This window comes from Bradysia coprophila, assembly GCF_014529535.1.
Source record: "Bradysia coprophila strain Holo2 chromosome X unlocalized genomic scaffold, BU_Bcop_v1 contig_128, whole genome shotgun sequence".
Classification (NCBI taxonomy): domain Eukaryota; kingdom Metazoa; phylum Arthropoda; class Insecta; order Diptera; family Sciaridae; genus Bradysia; species Bradysia coprophila.
The window spans coordinates 4,841,544-4,863,025 of NW_023503295.1; the positions used below are offsets into that span (position 1 = coordinate 4,841,544).

Genomic DNA, 21,482 nt, shown 5'->3' on the forward strand with positions numbered 1-21,482 from the left:
AACCAACGAATATGAACGAAACGCGAAGAGATATGTCCGGAAAATTGTTTGTGAGCAAGATAAGTACACACCAGCAATAGTCGCAACTCGAAAACATTATTATTCAGCTACAATCAGAGCGCTAAGCACGCATCTTTAACATCAGTAGTAAATTTATTGTACAAAGCAATGTATACCTGTGTTTAATACGTTCATAAGAAATTAAGAGAGTGAATAAAGTTCGATTTTGTGACTTCGTGCCGGTGTGAATACACACGCGAAAAAAGGTGTGAAAAAATAGTACACAATTCCGGGTAAACTATTTAATTAAAACTTCATTTCGGTTAATTTTGAAAATGAGTAATGAATATGTTAGCACGTTAGCGGTTATATGATGAATTAACTGAAAATTGCATAGTTTGATTTTAGTACGGTTGTGACACCACTTCCAATAAAATGTTTTCATAGAATCTATCCAATTTGACGATTTTTTGACGATTTTTATTTCGTTCCAAATTTTTCACTTTTTAACCTTTTTACAGACGGCTGTCATTTGATATCGACAACGACAGCAATAATAAACGTCAAGCTCTGACTAATATGAGCAATTTATATAGCAAAAAGCATTTTCTAAACAAATGAAGTAAAAGATTTCTGAAATCAATTTCTGAAAATCGTAGATGAAATTAAGTAATAGTTTAAATAGTAAAACTGTTAACATGCTTGCCGTCTGTGACAAGTAAAAGAATCGTTTTTTTTAAATTTTCTGATTGGTTTTCTGTCGTCTTCGTCCAATACTTGCCCATCATTTGTATAATATTCATCAACAGTTTGATAAAATTCATTTTTATACATTTTAAAGTGTATTACTCGTGGTTGATTATGCTTTTACTCTAATTGGGTATACAACAGGTTGTTCATTCGGCACGGTGGGGCTGAACGAACTTTAAATAAACATGTCGACTTCCATCTCGGTTCTTTTCATAGCTGAGTTAGGGGAGGCGTGTACTATCCCACGGCACATGTTGCGGGCGCAACCGCTGAGCCGTTTCTGAGAACTAGGAATATCGTCGCCTGGCTCAGCGGAAGTTGCTGGACCAGTGTTTGAAACTGGAATCGATAGAGGGACAAATTCTAAGAACAACCATGTAAAAATTATTGCTCTCGGTCATTTGGTCGCAGAGCAATAGAAGCTGAAAGTCGAAAATTCCACCTTTTCAAGGGGTTATGCCTCCTCGACGAAGTTCTCGATCCAGCACTTTAATAGTGTTTCTAGACAAAGTTAATGTGCTCTTTCGAATGACAATAAAATTTTTTTGAAAGTGGTCTCTTTTGGTACATTTTCAGAAAAGTCACTTTTTTGCAACCCTCGGTGAACTTTGGCTATTCCCATACCTTGCCGGTTGGAATATTTCAACCAGACATACCTTGTAACAGTTAGCCTGAAGTCTAAGCTTTCAAATGATACCAAATATGCCATGTATGATTCTCAGCAAGAACTGTTTATGATAAAGATTTTGCATCGAGGTCGGGCGACTAGCAAATTTAGGGTCATTGAAAACGAAATTTATAAATATTACAAATTATTGTCTTTGAGTTATGTCTCATCGACTAACCTGAGTTATCCATTGTTTAATATCTGCTTATTTTGCCATAATAAACATAAAAATATAAATTTCGTTTTCAATGACCTTAAATTTGCTAGTCGCCCGACCTCGATGCAAAATCTTTATCATAAACAGTTCTTGCTGAGAATCATACATGGCATATTTGGTATCATTGGAAAGCTTAGACTTCAGGCTAACTGTTACAAGGTATATTCCAACCGGCAAGGTATGGGAATAGCCAAAGTTCACCGAGGGTTGCAAAAAAGTGACTTTTCTCAAAATGTACCAAAAGAGACCACTTTCAAAAAATTTTTATTGTCATTCGAAAGAGCACATTAACTTTGTCTAGAAACACTATTAAAGTGCTGGATCGAGAACTTCGTCGAGGAGGCATCACCCCTTGAAGAGGTGGAATTTTCGACTTTCAGCTTCTATTGCTCTGCGACCAAATGACCGAGAGCAATAATTTTTACCTGGTTGTTCTTAGAATTTGTCCCTTTATCGATTCCAGTTTCAAACACTGGTCCAGCAACTTCCGCTGAGCCAGGCGACGATATTCCTAGTTCTCAGAAACGGCTCAGCGGTTGCGCCCGCAACATGTGCCGTTGGATAGTACACGCCTCCCCTAACTCAGCTATGAAAAGAACCGAGATGGAAGTCGACATGTTTATTTAAAGTTCGTTCAGCCCCACCATGTCGGTAGAATATCGATGTCATAAAATATGTAAATCAAAATGTGATATTTTGCAGCATAAAACAATTTTTATTTACACTTCGACGAAACACTGTGTGCATGGCGAATTAAATGGTATTGCAGAAAAATACAATACTCTCTGTTTACTTTTCGTTAGATCAACAAGTACCGTATACATCTGTTCGATAGGTTGCAATTTTCATTCATAAATTCAATTTGAGTGGGGAAATAAAATTTGAATATATTTGAATCATTGTCCTCGGTCAATATTGCTGCAAAGAGTGATTACCAACTGGAATATATTTACTAATAATTTCTTTTCCTACTTAGTGTTTAATGGGATAACGTAGAATCTAAATTTCTATAGCTCCTGACTCATCTCCTTTGCATACATATGTCATGATACCTTAATAATTGATAAAATTCAATCAGACAAGACTACCTCAATCTGATTCGACTATTACCTCATAGTTGTTTAACCCGCAAACATAAAATGGATTGGCCTCAAGGTTCTAGATTTAGTTCAAATGCAATGAACATTTTCGATAGCAAATCAAGTACTTCAAAGTCTAAGAAACATAGTGAAATTTGGGTGGAACTTAAGGAATTCGTTAAAAAGAGAACACATGTTTCCAACTTATTTCTTCTACGAGTAACTCATACGGTTAGTGGAGTCACAAATACTAGGCTTTCTTTTTTCATCGCCAGTCCAAAATGTTGTTGTTATTCTCAAGCTACGACTGGTGCTGGTGAAGAGAGATAAATTATATCTTTCCAACACAAAGTTATTGAGAATCCCCCGATTTGTTTTTCGATGAAAATGTTTATAATTAAACCCATTGAGTTCTCTTATCTTTTTCCACAAATATGATAGCGACCAATAATTTCAATCGATTAATCTTTGATTGTAGGTATCACACAATTTGTTTTCCAGTCATATGTTCATGAGTTTCTATAATATAATTAGTAAGGAAACATATGTTTGATTGGTAGCCGATAAAACGGGTATAACGCAGGCTGATCGACTTTAGAGAATTTGTTGCATAATTGTAGTAGTTGTTATATGTCGTCAGATTCTTCTTCACACCAGACTCGATGTGAGATTTACATTCAGTTTCGCAATTGATAGCCAGCAACGTTTTACATTTGAGATTCGATTACATCAAATGGAATGAGTCTTACAAATTGCTCAGCATTTATAATTACTCACTACCCATTGTGTTGTTAACCTTGACTTTCTGATTTGTTTATTTTAAATTAAGAAAATAAATCCGCAACAATTCGCAGAAATCAGAGAATATTTTTACATGACTCTTTTGTTTGTCGACAGTGAGCGAACTGTAACATGTAACATATTCTTGATATTGTTTCGATTTACTAAAGATTTTGTAATTATTGTGCTGAAAGCTGAAGTGGACGTTCAAGAGTAAGAATAGTATATCACAAGACTATAGCGACAAAAAGATGGAAAGTAGAGTTTTCGTGTGAACTTTGTTGATCCGAGGCTTAGCTGAGGTCAATAACACACGAAAGCGGGACATTTTATTTTTATTCCGAATTATGTAATGGATTTTACCGAGATGTGGCTCACTTCTTTCGATTAACATGAATACGCAGTGATTCACGTGCCTAACCAGTGATTAACAACTGATTAACCACGGATTAAAAAGGTCAAACATCGCCAGTCAGCTACAAATCGTGATTTTTTAATGTATCACAGTCTTTTATCCCAAGTAATCACGGTTATGTTGGATTTCCAATTGAATCATCTAGTAGACCTGTGTAAAACTCTAGTATGCCTTTATGCAATCGAGGTAATCGAGTTAGTTCTCTTATATTAGTCGATTAGTTTGGACGTCTTTCATTAAAATTATTTATATTTTGTATCCTCTGCGTTTATCTATCTACCTGGAAACTCTGGATAACTAACAGGTTATGGGCCCAGAGTACGCGGACGGAGGATTACAGAAAATTGAGAGATTTCACATGGTCGAATTAAAATTACAAAATTTGTGACAAAACTTGGAAAGGAATCAATTGGAAAATGTTTGGAACTAAAATGATTTGTTGAGCAAGGAACAAGCGGAACATCCGATATCAGTGGTGTTGGGAGTGGCGTAAGCCATAGTCCAGCTGATAATCGTGAAAAGTGTGGAGGTCTGGATTGGTAGAAACAATAAATACGGTCGATGTCGGATTTGAGCAATAGATGTGAGCCAGAGGAACGGCAAAAGAATTGAGCAACAGATTTGAGCCACAGGAAGAGCAATAGATTTGAGCCACAAGAAGAGCAATAAAATTGAGCAACAGAATCCAAATCGGAAACATTATAAAATTGAATCTGGAACCAATCGAGATGGGGAATTAAGAGGATCGTTAATTGAAGAATTACATTTGCAAGTTGTAGGAAGTGGATTGGAATCATTTGAACGGAGTAAAAGAAAATGTGAACTTATGAAAGTTAAGGAGGTGATCCGGACGATTCAATTGAGGAGGTGTGTTGGATTTCCAATTGAATCATCTAGTAGACCTGTGTAAAACTCTAGTATGCCTTTATGCAATCGAGGCAATCGAGTTAGTTCTCTTATATTAGTCGATTAGTTTGGACGTCTTTCATTAAAATTATTTATATTTTGTATCCTCTGCGTTTATCAATCTACCTGGAAACTCTGGATAACTAACAGTTAATCGCTGTTTTAAATTTTGCGTAATCAAAGTGAGCAACCCCTCGGATGTAGTCCTTCAAACATGAAAAGTATACGGTTTTCAACGCATGTAGCATGTAAATTTCTTTTAACCTGTTACAGACGCGTCAATCATATGACCAGTATTATTATCTGGTCTATTACTTCTATCGATCAAAGTATATTTAATCGGTTGAATTTTAATCTTGTACTTCAATTTTTTAAACATACATTTTACTATATAAATGACCATATTACCCAGAGCTTGTCATTATTTTTGTCGTCGTTATCGATAACAGATGAATAGTCGTTTGTGACAGGCAGACGTAGATCGTTGAAAAATAAAAATCAACTTCGGCTATGTGGACTTACGCCACGTTTTTAGACGATTACAGCAAAACCCTAAATTTGATTTGATGAATACAAAAAATTTAAAGAAAAATACGAATTTCTTGTCGGATCCATTAGCGAAATTGCCAGCAGAAATTCGGCATTGAGGTTCATCTTTTTCTTCAATTTTATTTTTATTTTTTTAGAAATTCACTAATTTTGTTTGATTAATGTTTTTTGATGTTATTTTTACCAACAAAATGTTAATTCACGATTTCTTTTCTATCATTCTGACTGTGGAGTAAAAAAACATATACCACATTAGTCACACCATCCACCTCTACCAGCTATTAATTGTAAATTAGTGCAAGTGACATTCAAGCATATATAATTAATGTATTATCGTGTATTACACTGAGTTACACAAAGCCAAGCATTGTATAATTTACCGCGAACAATACGAATTAGTCGACCTCTATTACTGATAAATAACGAGGTGAAATTTGTGTCAGAACTTTTGTTCTATGTGTGCTCTTAACATTTTTCTTCGGAAGGTTAACATATGATTATAGGTAATTGTACGGTTGTTGCCGTCGTCAGTCGGTGGTATAAATAATCAGCAGACACTTTATATTGTTGCATTGCTTCCCATTAAATGCTCGTATTTCGTAATGTAACAGGTTGTGCGAACACAGGGGGAGTGGATAGTGGGAAAAGTGTAGGTTTTCTGCACGTTTTATTTCTTGACATCTGAATCTCCATTTCTTTATATCTGTACGGTTCGTGAGCATCATTTACCAAAAGTTCTTGGAATTGCTGGAAATATAGGTTGAGGTCTCATTACACTCCAGAGTTTGGTCCACGATATTTTTCTCTTCATATCATCGGGTCTTCATTTAAGACTTTTGTGTCACGCAATGATAGTCTATCATATTTTCCATGCCGTCAGCAATGCCAATGCGTGTCACTTCGCAATCAGTTGGGACTGTTTGTAACCATCGTTGCATTAAAGATGGCAAATGAAATATGGATTGGACGATAGCATATATGTAACATGTATTTCCAAGGTTCGGAATGCAGATCGATAAAAGCCACTCTTCTCTTCACATCGGTATACGATTTAGAGCTAGACAGCCTATTGATGCATTGCGATGCGATTAAATATTGGAAATTTTCGGCGGTTTTTTTTCTTCAAATTTAATTTCGCGGGTTCCGAGAATATTTTCAAATTACATAACATTTGAAATGAATTCTAGCCGGTGGTTCCATTATTTTCATCATGAATTCGTTTTTACGACCCTTTTTCTTTCCGATTCAGTTATTTCGTTCTGGTAAATAACGCTACAGCCGCAACTGTATCCAATAGCGCTACACGCTTCATTCAAACGGGACAGTATTGTTGGAACTGAAAAAAAAAACCTGAACCGTCATGCATCCTGCTTTTGCGAACGCTGGCCAACAAAAGGGACTGGAGATATGGCGAATTGAGGTATGTGAATACAATACGTAATATTACAATGGACTAGCCCATTAATTCCTCTTATCGAAAAATCGATTCGTTGTTATTGTATCGTTAATATGCCAAGTAATATGCTGATAATTTGTTGATATGAAAAAAGAACTGTATGCTTCGGGTATATTGTTAGCGATTAGATAAGATAACTGAACGAATTTGTCAGAATTATACCAAAAAAAAAGATTCGCGAAAATTAAATTATTGAAGATCTGGCAATCCGTAGAATATCATGAGTCACATCGAATGAACGAAAATATGAAATTATTTTATTTCGCTGTGTTTATAAGTCTATAAATCTTTAGCCCTTATCAAGAACACAACAATAATGCGACAATTAAATTGACTGATTAGTCACCGACTAAAATTGGTCGATAATAAATTAATGTTTTGCTGAATTAAATAACGGTTGAGCTTGGTGACATTATGTGGATCCTGTCAGCCCTGATAAATTTAACTCGTCGATAAACTACAGGAAACTAGCGTCCAGGCCTTGTCAAATTTATCAACTGCGATGACAATACAACTGTTACTTCTGCTTCAGTTCTTTAATCTAAATTTTTGGTAACGAGTAATTTCGCGCCGCGCGAGATTACACGTATTATAGTGGAATTTCGCGCCCATACATTTTTCAATGGCTAACTTGATTTAGTGAATTTTTACGAGTACCTGGCGATAAATTGGCGATAGATTCAGTTGAGTATCAGGCACATAAATTTTGGAGATGCGAATTTTATTCTAACACCCTAGAGCTTTGTATCAGTGATACCGGTATCCTTAGAAAGTGTGGATTTTCCTTTTACAAAACGTTAGGATACCGGTATCCCAACTGAGATACACGTATTTTGTATCAATGATACCGGTATCCCGACATAGAAAGTGTGGATTTTCCTTTTACAAAACGTTAGGATACCGGTATCCCAACTGAGATACACGTATTTTGTATCAATGATACCGGTATCCCGACATAGAAAGTGTGGATTTTCCTTTTACAAAACGTTAGGATACCGGTATCCCAACTGAGATACACGTATTTTGTATCAGGGATACCGGTATCCTTAGAAAGTGTGGATTTTCCTTTTACAAAACGTTAGGATACCGGTATCCCGACATAGAAAGTGTGGATTTTCCTTTTACAAAACGTTAGGATACCGGTATCCCAACTGAGATACACGTATTATGTATCAAGGATACCGGTATCCTTACTCAGAAAAAGTGGATTTTCCTTTTACAAAATGTTAGGATGCCTGCATCGCAACTGAGACGTTGCAAGATTCCTACCAGCAAGAAATTCCTTATGGGCGCGAAATTACTACTAGCCAAATTTTTATATATTTTTCATCCTCTATTTCATCAGGTTTTGACAAAAGTTTTGCTAATTCAAAATAGTATTTTACATGACTAGGGATAAAAAGATGAAAAGTAGAGTTTTCGTGTGAATTTTGTTGATCCGAGGCGAAGCCGAGGTCAATAAACACACGAAAACGAGACTTTTCATTTTTATCCCGAGTTATGTAATGGATTTTACATGCTGAGGGCGTTGAAAGAAGTGCTTAAAACATGAAAAGTACGGTTTTCGACGCATGTAGCATGTAAAAACGCTTAACTCGTTGAAACAGACCCACTGTATTAGACTTCTGAACCTTGATTTCTTGATTAATGTGTCCCAAACAAAAAATCACGCAATGATATCAAATGTTGAGGAAATACGAATGAAATTCTACTTTAGATGGTGAAAGATGAGGTGAACCGGCGAATGGTCTGTTTATTGGAAACCAATCTGTATTTTTCGATGCACTCGTAAAAAAGAGTATTGTTTGTAATACGGAGAAGAATCTCTATTACGGGTGCTGCTGCTGCTGCTGCTGCTGTAAATGTATAATACACAAAAAATTCCAAAAATTGGGAATTTTATTTCTGAAAAATTCTTAAAATTCCAAAAAATTCTAATATTTCTCAATAATTTCGAACATTCCAAAAATTTTGGATAAAAAATCCGAAAAAGATTTTTTTTTTAAACTTTTTTTTTGAAGAATATTTCGGAATTTTCAGAATTAATATTCTCAATATTGTCATGATCGTTGGGCATACCAGATGTAAGAGTAAAAGTTTACTACGCGATTAAGTAACTGAAACTTTACCTTCTGTGAAACAAATGAGTTTCTATTAATATAAAATCAAGAACCAATTTTAATTAAACTCAAATAGCTTAACAGCTCATAGTTAAGCTATTCGAATTTAAATGAAATTGGTTCCTGATTTTATATTAATAGAAACTCATTTATTTTTATGATTTAAATGACGGTCAATTCATATCATATATTGAGCGTATATAATAAAAGTTGCGCTTGAATATTGTACAAAATGTACAAACAATAAAGTGCAGACAGAGCAGATTTGTCTGATGCGGAAATTAAAATATTTAAAACCCGTGTCGCAACTTATAAGAAACATCTTCCCTCATCATAGACCAATTGATATTCTGACTTACGAAAGCAAATTACGGTGCTAACGATTGTAAAAAAAACTAAATGTACGCAATAAAAAAGTAGTTAAAAATTCCAAAATTTAGGCCCACAACAAAACACATTTTTGGTACATGAGGTTGCAGCATGTTGCAATAAACCATAATTTTTGAAGCAAAAGTACTAATTGGTATTCAAACCTTTTTACTTTTTCTTTTTTTTTTAAAATCATATTACCTTATGTGACAACAAAAAACCGAAAAAAATGCGTACACAAATCATCAGTGGTCCTTGGAGAAATGCCAATAAAAAAAATTATGACCTACATCTGTTACATTCCCTTCATACATTTTTCACCCTGACTACCTTACACGACCCAATGTTTCATAACTTGTAGATCATTCAGAGAAATTTTTATTTATTTATTTATTTATTTATTTCGTCAATGGCATCCGCCCCCTGACTACTTGCATTTTTAATTTTACAATAAAAGAACAGAAAAAGATTATACACGTCAAGTTAAATAAAAAAAAATAGAACAAAAACATAAATAAAAACATTCACCAACGTCACATAGGAGTGAGTCACGTCTCGTTTGACAAATAACCAGAAAGTCGTCAATGGGTCGTTTTCTGAGCCACCTGGAAATGAACGGTTAGTGGTTAGCGGGAGCCAGTCGACTAGACTGGCTCGATTCGGCACAAGTCGATAAGACTCGGAGTTAAGTCGTGAGACCACTTTTTAAAGTCGTGAGACCTAAATAACCTAATCGATACCGATTGGAAAAAGAACCATAGGTCCAGCATATTTGCAAGTGAAATCAGTCATGACATTTTGATCTTACCATTCAATTTGATTGGAATCTTCAACATTCTAACAGTCGTTTTGAATGAGTTCCGCGGCATACCCTGAAACCAAAGCTGTGAGAAACGGTTAAATTCCAAGCACATGATATTTATTGGTTCATGGTAACCATACTTAGTCCTGTGTTCATCGACAATGAGTAGATCGTCAGCTCGAGTGGGACGAGGATTTAGAGTAATTCTTCTCGTTATTTCAAATGAATCAAGACCACCACTTAAAAGGTCAAAGGCAAACAATGCACAGGCATTTATCCTGCGTCTAGCAAGCGGTTCAATGTCGATGGAGCAACATCTGTCAATGTAAGGGGGAAGTTTATAGTTCTCGTCACGTCTCACTGATCGTCTGAGTGCAAACATCAAAAACTTCTTCTGAATCGATTCAATCCTATCAATGAAAGTTTCTTGATACGGGTGCCAAACGACCGAAGCATATTCCAGATACGAACGCACATGTGCAAAATATAAACTCTTCAAGGTTTTGACATTCTTAAACTCCTTACAAGTCCTGATGACAAAACCGAGCATCGAATAAGACTTAGCAATTACGTATTCGACGTGTTTACCAAAGGTCAGTTTTTCATCCATGAGAACTCCTAAGTCTTTCACCAATTTCAAGCGAGTCACCACAGTATCGTTGATAGAGTAATTGAATTCAATCTTTGACCTTTTGCGAGTGAAAGACATCACATTGCATTTTCTTACGTTTAAATAAAGCTGGTTGACTTCGCACCACCGTAAGAACCTGTTCAAATCTCTCTGAAGAGCAGTAGCATCAAGTACAGTTTTGATCACTTTGAAGATCTTCAAATCGTCTGCATACAACAGATGAGTAGAGGAAGAAAAAACTTTCGTGACATCGTTCATGAACAATATGAACAGAAGAGTGCCAAGAAGAGTACCTTGAGTACCTTGAGGAACGCCAGACGTCACATTAAAAGTCTGAGATGACCACCCAGACAACTTTACGAACTGTGTACGTCCGCTTAGATAAGACGCAATCCACGCCAACAACTCGGAATGAACTCCAAACTTCTTCAATTTGAATAAAAGAATTGAATGCTTAACTCGGTCAAAAGCTTTTTGGAAATCAGTGTAAATGACATCTAGCTGATGTTTAGACTCCATGACTTTAGTCGCATGACTTTCAAACTCCACTAAATTCGTCGCTGTAGACCTTCGTTTCATAAAGCCATGCTGAGATTTCGAAATCACGTGATTAAATTTCTCGGTTAAGATTTTAGTTACGACGGCTTCGAACAGTTTTCCAATAGTTGACAGAATAGCAACACCTCTGTAATTTTCTACGTCACTCCTAGATCCACTCTTGTAAATCGGTGTAATATACGACGATTTCCATCTCGTAGGAAACTTACCAGTTGAGAGTGATGAGTTAAGAATGCGGAGAAGTGGATAAGACAGACTATCAGCGCAGTTCTTCAAAAGAACGGGTGAGATTTTGTCAGGCCCTTCGCCCTTACTGGTGTCAATACCACGTAAATGGCTCACAACATTTTCAATAGTCAAAGAAATCGATCCAACATCAACAAGTTGATCAATGTGGTAAAACTTACGGGACAGGTCTGATTCACTCTCGTTATCAGTAACATAGACACTTTGAAAGAACTCGGCGAATAAACTACAGGATTCAATAGGACTGGAAGATTTTTTATCTCTTTTACGCATCGTTGAAGGATAGCCTACAGTTTTCTTGCGCGACTTCACAAACGACCAAAACGTTGACGGATCCGACAACAACGATACAACGATATATGCAACCTCACTCTACTATCCCGATAATCAAAAATCAGGCATGGGAAAACTAATTTAAAAAAAAAGTTTCTTCCATAAAATAACCATTCTGGACTATGATCATCCGGGAGTACGGCGTTAAAAAGGAGGAGAAAAATTCGACTAATTCCTATTATCCATGTAACAGCATTTTTCACCTGAGTCGTCTAGACTTCGCCATTTACCACTCAGTTCCAGGCAACATAAATTAAATCTTCGCTGTACCATACTCAAACAATAGCCAACAACAAAAGCCGTAACAATTTATACTTCGGTTTCCCGTATATATGGTTTGTTACACTGTAACCTATTACCGGTGATGATCTAGTTGAAAATTCTTCCGACTCAAAGGCAATATTTCTAACACTTTTATATACTTTCTAAAATACAATGTCGTTCGGTTATTTCGGTCAATTCCAATCATGATTTATGTTTTGTTATGATTTCTTCAGATTATTTCTAGACTTATAGCCACGAGCAGCAATGCGAGATATTTTCAACGTTTAATGATTTGGTAATAATGCCAAATAACACACATTTTATACTTACACTTTTCAGACAGAGGAGAAAAAAAAATTGTATGAAAAACTCGCATATGACCAGCAGATGTTGGGTTTTTTTTTTCGTCTCTTCTCTGAAAATATATTAAATAATTTTCTTGATTTTTTTATAGATGGCAATAGATTTTTTTTGTTTACTTTTGATAAGTAAATATTTACGAATTTTATGACATAAATTTTTAATGAAAAATGATATTAAGTGCATATGAATCTATCGCACGTTGTACATACCTACCAGCAAAATAATAATATAAAAATTGATTGTTTTACAGTCACAAAGATTTGACTGCTTTCACTCCATAAATAATTAATGTATATACTCGATACTGAAATGCTTTAATGCACTTCAGCCAAGCGTGTAACATAACAAAACTGTTTCCAATCAAATGTCTTGCGCGATATACGTTGTAATCATTGCATGAATTATGAATTATTAAATTTGTTTTGACTTCTTCATTGCATCGTGCACAATTGCAACTCAAAATTTTCGACGAAGAAAACAGCTACGAAAATGATTTTCCTTGAAACTATGGAAAAGAAATATGTTGACTGATATAGAAATCTGTACATACACTTGACATGAGTTAAATGTAATTATTTATCTTCGGTGCAATGATGCTGGGGTTCAGATCAATATTCGAAAAGCAGTTGTTGGTTTATACAGTCGATTTTTCCCGTTTGCAAAATTATCAAGAAAAATTTTAGTAAAGCGAATTGGAATTCGTACATCCATCCAATAAATTGACTTGATGTTAAAATTGATGCAAATAATTACAATTGCAAATTGACTACAATAAATTCTGATCATTGATTCTCAATGTGGGTGACAGGTGAGCTAGGGATATCTAAATTCAAGGGAAAAAAGCTTGAGACGTTTCAAGCTTAAGTAATTCCATAAACCTTTTAATTGTAACTTAAATATATCCCAACAAGAATAGACCGGCTAAAGCCTGGTGAGGTCTTTCTTCTTTTTCTGGAGGCAAGGCGGAAGAATAGCTTTCATCAGTCGACATCTAGCTGTTGAAGAGTAAATATCTCTACCAACGTTTTACCAATTTGGTATTCAACTACCAGTTTGGTAGTCAACTACCAAAAATTAAACTTTAAATAGGCGAGCATGTAGAATAATTTCGTCAGTCGGTGCGTAGTTCTCGAATAGTCAACATCTGTTCCCCAAAAATTACGTTTGGTAGTCAATTATAGCCTTGGTAGTCCAACTACCAACTACCAAATTTTCGAATTGCAATGTTAACTGTGAGCTATCGGTGATCAGATAACAAATAATTATTATTTGCCTGGTGTTGATATGCTCATGGTGGCTTTGCAATTTTGAATGTCAATCCATCTCGCAACTACCAACTACCAAAGCTACCGACTACCAAATTTCCGATTTATAAATATCCGAGCATGTAGAATAATTTCGTCAGTCGGTGCGTAGTTCTCGAATAGTAAACATCTCTTCCCCAAAAATTACGTTTGGTAGTCAATTATAGCCTTGGTAGTCCAACTACCAACTACCAAATTTTCGAATTGCAATGTTAACTGTGAGCTATCGGTGATCAGATAACAAATAATTATTATTTGCCTGGTTGATATGCTCATGGTGGCTTTGCAATTTTGAATGTCAATCCAGCTCGAAACTACCAACTACCAAAAATACCAACTACCGACTGAGAGCTACCAAAACTACCAAATTTGTGGAACAGACAGACGGACAGACAGACAGACAGACAAACCGGCCATAATAGGGTATTTTTTCTAGAAGAAAAAAGACCTAAAAATGAATTCCCATGAATGATTGAGAAACCAAAGCTTGTAATAATGTCGCCGAATAAATATATTCTTCTCTCAAGAAATGTTGAGAATTTCGTGAAATTCCACGAAAATTTTTGATAAATTTGATAATTTTCCAGAATTTCAAGGATTTCCAAGAATTTTCTCGAGTTTCGAGAATGTTCAAGAGTTTCGAAAAATTTTCCAGAATTTCGAGAATTTTCACAAATCAATTTTTTCAAACATATGTCCTGTCGTCACCCGATTTTCGCTGAAAATGAAAGGACTTCCTCGCCCCTCTCGAAGAAAATTATAATCGTAGCCCTAGCAAGTAGCTGGTTAATATCATCATCACCTTCCATACAGTTTTGTTTGCACGCTTATATTGTAGCATTTCACGAATTTTATATTTTAATTACTTATCTTGAGATTAATGTTCGAAATAATTCATGAAAAATGGCTACTAAAGCAACATCAAACTGCCGTTGATTTGTTGATGTTAAACAAATAATTAAACTTTTTTAATGAACTATAAAATTGACATTTTCTAATAAACGTTCAGCAAAAGATTTTCGTTCAGATCTTTTATTAGCTTCGTAATTATAACGTAAATGACACACGAATTAATTTTTATAATCCATTTCCAATCCCCAGCAACGGTCAAAGTATATAATATAAAACAAGACTGTTAATCAAATGTTAGCATCGTCATAATTCTCGGAAAAATTACATTTACAGCAAAAGAAAAAGAAAAAAGAATTCGAATCACTGAAGAAAAAAAAATTGTAAATTTTAAAATAGAGGTAGACGATGCTAAAAATATACCATCGGATATTAAATCTAAGTAGATAATTAAAACGTATACATGATGTTATACAAAGCCACAATATATACTTTAGTTTACATAGATCCAAGACTATATTTACAAAACAGTCGTCGCATTTCCATTTCGACATTTTTTTTACAGAGAAATAAATACAAAATGGTAACTCTGATTGTGCGAACATTTTGGGTATAATGGTATCCTTTAAAGCAAAATCGAACATTAGAACATCGTACTGTGTTACCAATATTATCTCTAGCAATCAAACTACTTTTTTTAAGGTGGTGAAAGTGTCAAGAAGCCTTTAGACTGCTCGTTCGACCGTTGGAAAGAAAAATTAAATTAAATTCATGTACAATAAACACCAGGCAGGCAGGAGCGCTGATTTGACTAGGGACCTGAATAATCTAGTAGCTCTATATTTTTTCAATTAGGTCCCTAGGATTGCTGGATTGTTCACGCCAACAAATCTAAGAACAATTTAGAACCGCTTTTTGCATAAATTCTGTGAAAAACAAAAAAAATTGGTTTTTTTCGTACCATTTTCAACACATTGGAAGGTCAATGAATCTGCAACCCGGTGAAACTTTACGTCGGGTCTATATCGTCGTTTGAAAGCTCTTGAAATTCCCTTTAAAATGAGCTACGACACGACTATTTTGCTTCCCAGTCACAGATTTTAGAAAGCTTTAACTCCAAAAAATTTCTGAAAAAGTCATGGTAAGGAACACTTTTTGTAATTTTTCATCGGTGAGTCGAATTTTTTTAAATTTTAAAGTATGCCAAATTGAAGCTACAGTCTCCTACGAGTAGTTATCATATACACTTAACAAATTTGTTTCAACACAAGCGGCAGAACTGCTCTCACTATGGCTCTGTGACCGAAAAGTCGGTTTTCAGAGGTGCAGGGAGCTTCGAACTTTTTTTTTTTTTTTGTTATTTTCGTGATCAGTGGACCATTCTGCATCGAGCCTACCCGCAGGCCTTAAAAAAATAAAAAAAAGACTGCAAAACGCAACACCCTAGTAAACACGAATCAATATTTTCTTAACAATATTATCTAAGCTGGGTTGACCAGAATCTGAACTTTTACTTTTAAGTTTGACCATAGCACCATCAAGCACCGAAGCGAGAGTGCTATGGTTTGACCTATTGTGTTTCATTGCCCGAACTCGACCAGATCCAACATGAAAGTTTCAGGTTCAGATCAAACCGGAAAGTAAAAGTTCAGGTTCCGGTCAGATTCCAGTGAACCAACTCAAGCTCGAATCGGGCTTCAAAATCTAAGGGTGGAAAGATGTGTTGACTTAAAAAAGCGTATGACATTGGAGTTTGTAAAACCTCATCCTCTTTGCATTTCAGAACTTTGAACCCGTGCCGTATCCAAGCAAAGACTTTGGCAAATTTTACACAGGAGACTCTTACATCATTTTAAATGTGTGTAGCAAAATCTCGATAAAAACCGCCCTGCAATCCATAAATAAATTTGCTCATTTCCTATTTTAAAATAACAGACAAAAGAGTCGAAGAGCAGAGTGTTATCGTGGGATGTACATTTTTGGTTGGGTCTCGAAACAACACAAGATGAAGCTGGAGCCGCGGCAATTTTAACAGTTCAGTTAGATGATCTCTTAGGTGGAGCACCCATTCAACATCGAGAGGTGCAGGAACATGAGACTCATCTATTTTTGGGATACTTTAAGAATGGTAATGTTATTCGCTACCAATTCGGTTGGAATAGACACTACCATTATTTGATTGTTAGGAGTCCGATATCAATCTGGTGGCGTAGCAAGTGGTTTTAATGAAGTGACGACTAATGCTGAGGGCGAGAAGCGTTTGTTCCAAGTTAAGGGTAAACGAAGTGTTCGCGTTCGGCAAGTACCGTTGTCGTTATCTTCGATGAACAAGGGAGATTGTTTCATACTTGATGCTGGAAGAGACATTCATGTCTATGTTGGCACTGATGCTAAACGAGTTGAAAAGTTGAAAGCAATCAGTGCTGCGAATCAAATTCGGGATCAGGATCACAACGGTCAATTTTTTCTTTTAATTTTTTTTTGAAGTCGAATTAATTGTAGATTTTTAGGTCGAGCTACGGTTCACATTTTGGATGAGTTCAGTTCGTTTTCAGATCAGGAGGAATTTTTCACTGTTTTGGGTGAAGGTTCCCCCGAAGACGTTCCTGATGCAAGTGCGGGAGAAGATGATGGCGCATTTGAGAAAAATGACGCGGCCACAATCACGTTATACAAAGTATCTGATGATGGTGGTTCCTTGCAAGTTCAGCCCATTTCATCAAGACCACTTACGCAGGCAATGCTTGCTACAGAGGTAAATAATAAATGCTCATTGTTGTGAACAGGTATTTTGAAGTCGACGCTTAACATTGTAGGATTGCTTTATACTGGACACAGGATCCTCAATTTATGTGTGGGTTGGAAAAGGAGCTACGGCTCAGGAAAAGACACAATCGATGCAAAGAGCACAAGAATTTATTACAAAGAAGAGCTATCCACTTTGGACTGGAGTTCAACGAATTGTTGAGGGAGCTGAGACTGCTCCATTTAAACAATACTTTTCAAGATGGAGAGATCAGGGATCATCGCATGCTCGGCTCATTCGTGCTGCAAACGACGATGGTATTACACTTTCGCCAATTTTTTTTAGAATTCTGCTCATTTGTACAATAATTAAGACTCAGACAGTGCCGAAGATATTGATTTCGATCCATACGTTCTACATGCACTTAAGAGAAGCGGTGGACGTGCTATCGGCTTTATGCCTGACAATGGAGATGGTTCAGTTGAAATCTGGCGCATTGAAAACTTTAATCTAGTTCCTGTAGATCCGGAAATGCATGGAATGTTCTTCGGTGGCGATTCTTACGTCCTAAAATATCACTACCAGAATAAACGTGGCGGTCAAGGATACATTATCTATTATTGGCAGGTAAACGATATACTGTATTGGGAATCGAAGTTCGACCAACCATACGAAGTACTGATTTTGAATCGATTTCGCAGGGCAAGCATTCAAGTATCGATGAAAAGGCACAATCTGCGATACACGCTGTCCGTTTGGACAATGAATTAAACGGTAGTGCGATACAAGTTCGCGTCACTCAAGGACATGAGCCCAGACATTTCTTGAAGATTTTCAAAGGCAAAATGGTTGTGTTTTCTGGTGGTCATGCGTCTGGATTTAAGAACATACAGGACAACGATACATATGATGTAGATGGCACTAGATTATTTAGAATCCGTGGCACTTTAGCTGATGATGTTCGTGCAGACCAAATGCCAGAGGTGGCCGCCTCTTTGGCCTCCGACGATGTATTCATTTTAGAAACACCTAATGCTACTTACGTTTGGCACGGAGTGGTAAGTCACAAGCAAAAATGTAAGAAAGTAATTCGATTGACGACTGAAATTTCGTAGGGCGCATCACCATTTGAAAAAGATATGGCTGCCCAGATCGTCGGACGATTGTCACCGAACCACGCTCCACAAATAATTGACGAAGGAAATGAACCCGATCAATTCTGGAGTGCTATAGGTGGTCAAGGCGATTATGACAAGGAATTGGACAAACCTGGCCCGCCATTCTTGGAATCGCGTTTGTTCCATTGCAAAATATTGGCGAATGGAAGGTTCCGCGTTGAAGAAGTTCATCATTACGAACAGGAGGATATGGATGTAGATGACATTATGGTGCTAGATGGTGGCGATGAGATTTATGTGTGGGAAGGAGATGGTTCGACCGACGAGGAAAAAGCGAAATCATTGGAAATGGCTAATGTTTGTGTGCTATGTGAATTGTGGATGACAGACAATTAATGGAAATTTTTCGTTTTCTTTACAGTTATACATACGAACTGATCCGTCAGCCCGTTGCGAAGAAACAGTTCCAATCATAAAGGTTCATCAGGGTCACGAACCGCGTTCGTTTAAACGTTTATTCCCGGCATGGGAAGATTCCATCTGGGAGGTCAGTCGCGGATTTTGAGTTGCAATGAATGTAGAATTGAAATAAATGAAATTAACCGAAAGGAGGTGTGGTAGTGTAACGCTTAACTATAATATTCTTAGCAGCTTTTAATGCAACCTTATGATTGTTTAGTTTGTATATTTAACATAACCAACCGCTACAAATTGCTAACTGCTACCAATCCATGCTGATGACATAAACTAAAAAATTTGTTTGATTTTGTGCTAAAGTTGTTTTCCGTGTACACTAGGCGGCAATTTTATTATGTTCTTTCCGTTTCAGTCAATTGAAAGCTACGAAGAGGCTAGAAATAAACTTCTTTCGTAAACAGAGGAGAAACGCCGAGGAAACTGACGGGCGCACAAGACAATATTTTACCAAAAAAAAATCTCATCAACATTCAATGATGAAATAACTTCTGTTTCATGTTGCTTATATGTACGCACAATATCTTAACAATAAAACGATAACTGTCAAATAAATGCTTTAAAAAGACTATGTTTTTGAATATGGGAGAAATGCAGGAGTATTTACTCCTGGACCTAATAAACGATATACAAACTCGAAGGTGTAAAATCTTACCTACTCGGCTCTTGTCTCTTTCATGAAAAAATTAAAATTGCGAAGCAGTAATAGTAAACCCCCCAACAAAATATTTCCCAGCAAGTCAGTAGGGTATTTTGTTGTCTTGCGACCAGAAAATGCGAAAAGCTGAATTTTGTTTATATGCTACCTGCACGGCAGAGTAAAATAAGCCAGGCAGTAGCGGTTCATTTTCGAAACGTCAAATAAGGGACCTAATACACTGATGAGGCGACATAACTACACGGTCAATATCGTCAGGAACGATATTATCGTTTTTTAGACGATAGTATCGTCTAAAAAACGATAGTATCGTTTTTTGGACGATAGTATCGTTTTTTAGACGATAGCATCGTCCAAAAAACGATAGTAGCGTTTTTTAGACGATACTATCGTCTAAAAAACGATATTATCGCCCAAAAAAATTTCATCCAGGACGATAATATTGTCTAAAATTATAAATTTTAAAATATTTTCAGGATGATATTATCGTTTTCTTGCCGATATTATCGTTTAAAAAAACGATAATATCGTTTTTAAACGATAATATCATTTTTTTGGACGATACTATCGTTTTTTTGATTATACTATACGTCCTGGATGAAAATATCCGCTGGACGATATTATCGTTATTTTCTTTTTCTGAACAAATTTATCGTTATTTTGGACGATATTATCGTCCTGGGCGATAATTTTTGGGACGATAATTTCGTTTTTAATTAATTTATTTTTTTAAATTTGAGATGATAATATCGTCCAGGACGATAATATCGTTTTTAATTTATTTAAAATTAAAATTCTAGACGATAATATCGTCCTGGGCGATATTATCGTTCTGGATGGTTGTTAAAGACGAAACACAAAATCTTGTAGATAAACACCTTTTTATAGACGGAAAATATATATTAAAAATTGGTTCATTTGGTTCCGTAAATTTAAATTTTATATAGAAAAATTACACAGACTAATTATGAGACGATGCGAGAAAAAAAAAATAACTCCTAAGTTCCGACACCGTTCCGGCGCCCGGCTCGCATTGCGGCCCTCCGCTTCGCTCCGGGGCAATGGGCCAGATCGCTCGGCGTGTTAAAACGCTTTTTATGTACAATCAAAGTTGGTATTCATTACGTAAAAAGATGAATTATTTAGGGACGAACTAAACGCCTTTTTTAAACACTGATGTGTAGGTGATTTCCTCTGACAATTGTTTTTCGGTATTTTGGAAGAGAATTCGGTTCTTGCTGCACCTCTGAGTAAAATTGAGTCCTGGACAATATTACCACCCAAAACTAAACGATTATCGTCCTGGGCGATATTATCGTTTTGGACGATATTATCGTACAGAAAACGAAAATATCCATTAGATTTTCTAGAACGGTAATATCGTCCAGAAAACGATAATATCGTTTTTTGAACGATAATATCGACAAGAAAACGATACTATCGTCCAGACATTATTTTAGAATTTTACAATTTACACGATATTATCGTCCTGGATGAAAATTTTTTGGGCGATAATATCGTTTTTTTGGACGATAGTATCGTCTAAAAAACGATAATATCGATTTTGAGACGATATTATCGTTTTTTTGGACGATACTATCGTCTAAAAAACGATACTATCGTCTAAAAAACGATAATATCGTTCCTGACGATATTGACGGTGTGTAAATGTCCCGCCACCTAATACACTGTATGAAAATGAACTCAAATGAGGGATTCTTTTGAAAAACAGCCCACCGAAATCGAACGCATTTTCCGGTGGACTTTTTTATATGTGCCTAGATAGGTATTCGACCCAAGAAGCCAAAACCACTTTCAACAAAATTCT

The 21,482-nt window shown here is 36.0% G+C and overlaps 1 protein-coding gene across 4 annotated transcripts; it reads left to right on the top strand.

The window, feature by feature from the left end:
• LOC119067785 (gelsolin-like) lies at positions 1–19,551 on the top strand. 4 transcript variants are annotated; one of them, XM_037170926.1, is made up of 12 exons: positions 1–266; positions 6,613–6,783; positions 16,442–16,516; positions 16,594–16,786; positions 16,845–17,114; positions 17,169–17,413; positions 17,475–17,721; positions 17,778–18,031; positions 18,106–18,462; positions 18,520–18,879; positions 18,944–19,069; positions 19,352–19,551. In XM_037170926.1, exons 2-12 carry the CDS (start codon positions 6,724–6,726, stop codon positions 19,394–19,396), a joined length of 2,232 nt encoding a protein of 743 aa, XP_037026821.1. In that variant the 5' UTR covers positions 1–266; positions 6,613–6,723; the 3' UTR covers positions 19,397–19,551. The 4 variants fall into 4 exon arrangements, with proteins under 4 accessions (XP_037026821.1, XP_037026822.1, XP_037026824.1 ...); XM_037170927.1 differs by having other exon boundaries at positions 86–293; XM_037170929.1 differs by lacking the exon at positions 1–266 and adding an exon at positions 3,304–3,323.
• The last annotated feature ends 1,931 nt before the right edge of the window (positions 19,552–21,482 follow it).